Source organism: Sprattus sprattus, assembly GCF_963457725.1.
Source record: "Sprattus sprattus genome assembly, chromosome: 4".
Lineage (NCBI taxonomy): Eukaryota > Metazoa > Chordata > Actinopteri > Clupeiformes > Clupeidae > Sprattus > Sprattus sprattus.
The window spans coordinates 11,799,502-11,805,451 of NC_137923.1; the positions used below are offsets into that span (position 1 = coordinate 11,799,502).

Sequence of the window (5,950 nt, forward strand, 5' to 3'; positions counted from 1 at the left end):
TTATAGGACGGGTAATGATGAGGTGGATAATCTTTGTTTAACAGATGGGCCAAGGCAGACACCTTTCTCACAGACTGTACTCCTGGAGATGACCTGAATGCTGGCGTACCGGCGGCACGTGGACTGACACATCACTTCCTTGAACATCTCCCTGAAACGGGTGGACATGAGGTTGTAGAGGATGGGGTTCACTGCTGAGCTCATGTAGAAGAAGACTCCGGAGAGGATGTGGACCCATTGGAAAATCATGTGTCTCTCCTCTGTCCAGATGTCTATGTAACTCCACACTACTCGGTCGATGTGAAACGGGGCCCAACATATGGCAAACACCAGCACCAGCACACCTGCGGTACAGCATAGTTAAGTTTTCATCATTTGCAAAAAGGGGATGCAGAATATATAGTACACTAAAGACATGTCAGGTCTTTTCCTTTTATATACTCGTAGTACACAAAGTTGACTATTTTACGGTTGTTGTCATGCACCTACAAACCATGAGTAAATAAAGGCCTTGAGTGTGGCCACACATTCTGAACAAGATTTTTCATGATTATTATAATGCAACACTTTGTATACTTTCTTGCAAAATGGAAAAAGAAATAAACTTACAAAGCATTTTGATGACTTGTCGATGACGTCCGTTTTTACGAGTGCTCTGGAGTCTGTCCTTGCCCAGGCTTGTCTCAATGCTCACCTCTTTAACCTGCTGTATTAGCGCCTTCTCCCTGTAAAGCTGCAGACCAATCAGCAGGTACAGCACACCCATAGTCATCATGGGCAGCAGGAAAAACACAAGTGCAGTCACCTGGACCAACAGGTTGTAGATCCAGGTGGGCTTGACCACCCCACAGATGGCGGACTCAGGGAACTGCTGACCGAACTTGGGGGCGAGGTACATCATACCATGGACACTTGTGTTGGGCATGGCGCAGATTATGGAAAGCACCCACAATGCTAAAATGACCCGCTTCGCGTGGGTCCTGGTGGCAATGTGCTTGACGTGTAAAGGATGCACCACTGCCACATATCTCTCAGCACTGAGGGCGGTCACGTTGAGCACAGAAGCGAAGCACACTGTCTCAAAGAGGAACGTCTTGAAATAACAGCCTCCCAGGCCCAAGAGGAAAGGGTAGTTCTTCCACATCTCGTAGATCTCCAAGGGCATGCCCAGCAGCAGCACCAGCAGGTCAGACACTGCCAGGCTGAAGAGGTAGTAATTGGTTGGTGTTTGCATGATCCTGTAGCGGGCGATGACCGTGCAGGTGAGCAGGTTACCCATGGTGCCCACCATGAAGATGATCAGGTAGGCGACACACACAGGCAGGAAGAGTGGAGAGCGACGTGGACCCAGGTACTTCTCGAGGTACTCGTTGCGGCTTAGACAAATGTCCAACAGGTCTTCAGCGCTGATGTTCCAGTCTCTACAGTTCCTCTCGTCTGCATTCAGGCACCAGGCTGAGGCAGAGTTTTGGTGGAGGAAGTCTGATGAGGAACAATTGAGCTGCACCATCTGGGTGGGGAACATAAGGTTATGCATATAACCACTGTTTCCTGAGGGAGCGGAACGAAGTATAACACAGTCAGTATGGGATATCATGCCCTCGCGTGTCTGGCCGAAGACACCTACACTTACGCTGCGCCTGCCTACATAAGCAAGGTCACCACCGTCTCCTCCTCAGTTCCATCCACTGCTCTTCAGCTAAGGTTGAACAGAACATAAACACCCTACCGAACCAGGAGAGAGTGGAAGCCACTTATCGGGCCACAACATCTACAAGCATAAAAAGGTATGGGAGGATGCTCATGACACAGCAGAGCACATGCACCTCCTCCACTGACACACCCCTGAACAATGCCCAGGATGCTACCATTCCCCTCCTGGAAACTCCCTCAGGCAAAGGGAGACATAGGCCCAATCTCAATACTTCCCCTTACCCCTTATCTTACCCCTTACCCTCGAAGTTGCGCGTTCATGTGAGAGCTCGTGGTGTCTCAATACCCAATTTGATCAAGATTAAGGGGTAAGATTAAGGGGTGTATGGCCCTCGTTTTTGAGATGATCGGAGAGCTACCTTGCTCCTCCAAGGGCTATCCCAGAGCACACCGCGAAACCAGCTCGGGAATTTTCAAAAAAACATGGCTGCTTGAAGCGAGGAATATTTTACATGAATAAAGCTATCTACACAACTTTTTATATGTTTATTATGACTCGGTTTGATCTGAAATGTGCTACTCAAACGATGCATAGTATTGTAGGTCTTAACTGAAGCTTTCAAACGGTAGTTTTAGGATACAATTAGCGCGTATACCACCACTCCATTGGCTTATATGGTAGCTTGCCAGCTATCATGCTACATACACTACATGTAGCTAAGTATTTTTGGCTTATAATTAATTTAAAAATGACGACAATCTTGTTTCGTGCTCTACACAGTTGTATACATATATATTTGCAACCATGTTCTTCATTAGACTTTTTTTAAATCGCTAGTTTCATAGCTCATACAGTCACGCATGACGTACCCGAAACCGAGTGGCATCTCATTTCATAGGGGAAAGATCTCAGCCCTTGGCCCTTACACTTGCAAGTGCTAGGGTTAAGACAAAGACAAGACAAAGCAAAAGGGGAAGAATCGAGATTCGGCCATAGTCTCAAGATCCAGCCTCCACAATCGAGTGGGAGAGCTGGTGTTCAACCTCCAGTGTCGCAAACTGATAAAAGGCTTTAGAAAAGTGCGTAAGCTAGACATAAAGTTGGTGTGGAGGAACGCACGGTCACATCCATTTCACTCTTGTTACATCTGACCGTTAGCGTGAAAGATGGCAACGTTTTTTGTGCATAAAGCCCAAGGTGCAAACTAAGCGCACAAAGGATGTACAGATAAGGCATTAATATAAGACACATGCTTTGCTGAAGGCAAAGCAAGAAGAAGAGCAGTCTTGTATGAGGAGGATTTTATGTCAACAGACTCTAATGGTTCGAAAGGAGAACAGCACGGAGCATGCAGAACAGTGGGGAGATTACAAAATTGCACAAGTGATGCAGTAATGGGCTTCATTTGATGCATGCCCTTCACAAAGCGCTTAGCAAGTGGGCTGGCCCCTGTCAACACCCCATCAAAGCCAATATGTCATGCTGAAATAACTGCTAGGTACACCTTTGATGTTGAAAGAGAGCAGCCCTGGTCCATTAGCTTTTGTGAGAATGCCAAAACTTCCACAACAGAACACTGAGAAGGAATGAGGCCCCTGGCCTGATATTAGTGCTTAATGCTTATATGCATGCCACTTATTAGACTCTTGCAAAACTCTTGCAAAAGAGGCTAGCATTTAGAATTCACATTAGGAGGCAACCCCTTAGCCACTAGCACCATTCAGCAGAGGTCCTCCTGGCACACCCTCTCCAACATGGGTAGAATCAGTTCCACTGGAGGGAAGACAGAGGTGTCTTCAGCCAAGCACAAGTAGGCTTGATGTCATATACTATCTGTGTTATACTGAGTGAATTGACTTAAAGGTAACCCATTCACACTTTATGTTTAGGAGCTCCTAAATGATGCCTTTGTTTTGATAGTATTTTTCATAAATGACCACGTTAGCTGAGACACTGTAATAGTTGCCAAAATATGTATCTGTCTGTGTTATATTGACACTGTAGTTTGAGAACCATTCTAACAGCCAAATTTAATACAATTTTGAATATTAACTGAAACTTCATCAAAGCTCGTTTCAAAGCAGTTTTCTGTCATTTCCAAAAGCAGCTGGTCCTCCCAATTGCTTGATTTCAAAATTACTGTGCTGCCCTTGATACTGAACTTTAGAGAAAAAACTCTAAAATAAACAGAAAATGTTTTTAAGTAAAACATGTATGTAAAGTGTCAAAGAAAAAAAAAACACATGACAATTAATTATTTAGTTAAAGAAAGACAGGCTTTCCACTATACTGTGCACTGACAAGAATTCAAATATGTGTTCTATGAAAGTTACAACAAATAACATCTGCTTTCCCAGTGATTTTAGCCATCAAAAGCTAGTAGTTAATGTGATAATGTATTGTTATGGATGAAACATCATTTTCAACTATACATGATGAGGATAAGCTCTCCTACAAAATGCCCAACAATTATGTGGTCAACAATGATTTGACTAGTGTTGCAACGCCACTTGAAATATAAACATTACAGTGCTCCCGTAAACAAAACATATCTATGCTGCCTGATTATGCCTTACCTCTGAGACTTCTTCCATAGGATACACAGTGATGTTCTTGCTCATCTCTGTTCTTCCAGCAACTTGTCTGACTTCAGTTGTATCTGTAAATGCCACTTTCCAAAAGCTCAGTTTAAAAGGGGGGTTGTGGTTTGTGTCTAAAGCTTTCACTGTTAAGCCCCAGCATCTGCAATGTGTCTTCTATGTCCTCATACACGCTCTCTCTCTCTCTCTCTCTCCCTCCCTCTCTGTCTCTCTCTCTCCCTCTTTCCACCCTCTCTTTCTCTCTCACTCATTCACTTAATCCCTCCCGTTTACTCGGACACTGCTATGTGTTCTCCAAACATGTTACAGTAATGTGTCATTTTAGCTGAATATTGTTTGTTTAGATTTCTGTATTTCCTCCTTCTTGTCTTCTCACTGTCATTAGTTGATCAACTGACAACAAATCTCCTGCAAAGCCAGGATTTTCTTCGGTCTCAGCCAACCAACCTTGTTTAAAAAAAATATCTAAATGCCTACCTACTCAAAGTAGTGACCCATGACCTCCTTCCAGGTATTTTCCAACAGGCACTGGAAACTCCATTCATTAAGCTACTGAATGTTTCCATATCAAACAACTACAGACCTATCTTCTGATCATGGTTAATACAAATTTTTACCAAGAAATATCCATGACATTACGTGCCTTTGAGGCAGGCTTCCATGGCCATACACTCTCTTAAGAGGCTGTGTATACATGAGAAGGATGTTTACAAGAACTATGTTGAACCTTTGAATAGAAAGGTCAGTATTTCGAAAGTTATTGAGATGAACAATCATAAATAATCCTTTACTTGTGTAAAGAAAAGTAAACATGAAATAGATATATTTTAATGTGTTGACCTTTAAAACCCTATGGAGTGGATCCATCCCCTCTTTTTACCATCTACGGTTTTAGCTTATGAGGCGGGTGGAGAGAAACGACAGTTGCCTTGCTTTCACGAGGTGTTTTTCATGTGACATAGTGATATTCTTGGTATTGGTGTAAGTCAGAAAAAATGCCAGTTTGTATTCCAGAATGCATCACATCAGACGCTTAACTAACCTCCTTTATGTTACAATATTTTCTTCCATGACACATTATTTAGTGTCAACATAATCCAATATTATGCATTAAGTGGATCAGACTGTTTTGCTGATTGCCAAATAATATTTTATATGAGCTTATAGGATACCGTGTGTCATTGTTACCATCCATAAAGGGGACTCAGCAGTTCTTTGTCAAATAATGTCAAAGAACCAACCACATGTAGAATATAAAAAACAACTTTAACATTGTAAAGAAAGGTGCATACCACAACATGACAAAATATCAAACAAAAACATTTACGAAATACCTTAGTGAATAATTTGGGACAGAGCTAAGACAAAACAGCAGGACATTACAAAAATAAAAAAAGAATTTGGAACAAGTGATACTTTACGTGGATTGTACTTCAAAATCCAGCTGCTGTAATAATTACATATTGACAGTTGCAACATTTCTGGCCCATCATGGCAGGCCTGATGGATACAGCTCTAGCTTCATGTAGATAAAGCAGAGCATCACACTGAGACCACCGACAGTCCATAAACGTGATCATGTACATCCCAGTGGCATTAATGCCCATCTGTTTTAAGTCACAAAATGTCAGAGCATTCTTCCACTGTGCGGAAAATGCTAACCAAGATGGCTAATTGAAAGCAAATTGATCATTAA

The 5,950-nt window shown here is 42.6% G+C and overlaps 1 protein-coding gene across 1 annotated transcript; it reads right to left on the bottom strand.

Annotated features, from left to right (window-relative positions):
- Positions 1–1,537, bottom strand: LOC308363354 (neuromedin-U receptor 1-like; the record flags this gene model as incomplete). Its single annotated transcript, XM_080836166.1, has 2 exons — positions 1–344; positions 610–1,537. 2 exons carry the CDS (start codon positions 1,535–1,537, stop codon positions 1–3), a joined length of 1,272 nt encoding a protein of 423 aa, XP_080692292.1.
- Between the last annotated feature and the right edge of the window lie 4,413 nt (positions 1,538–5,950).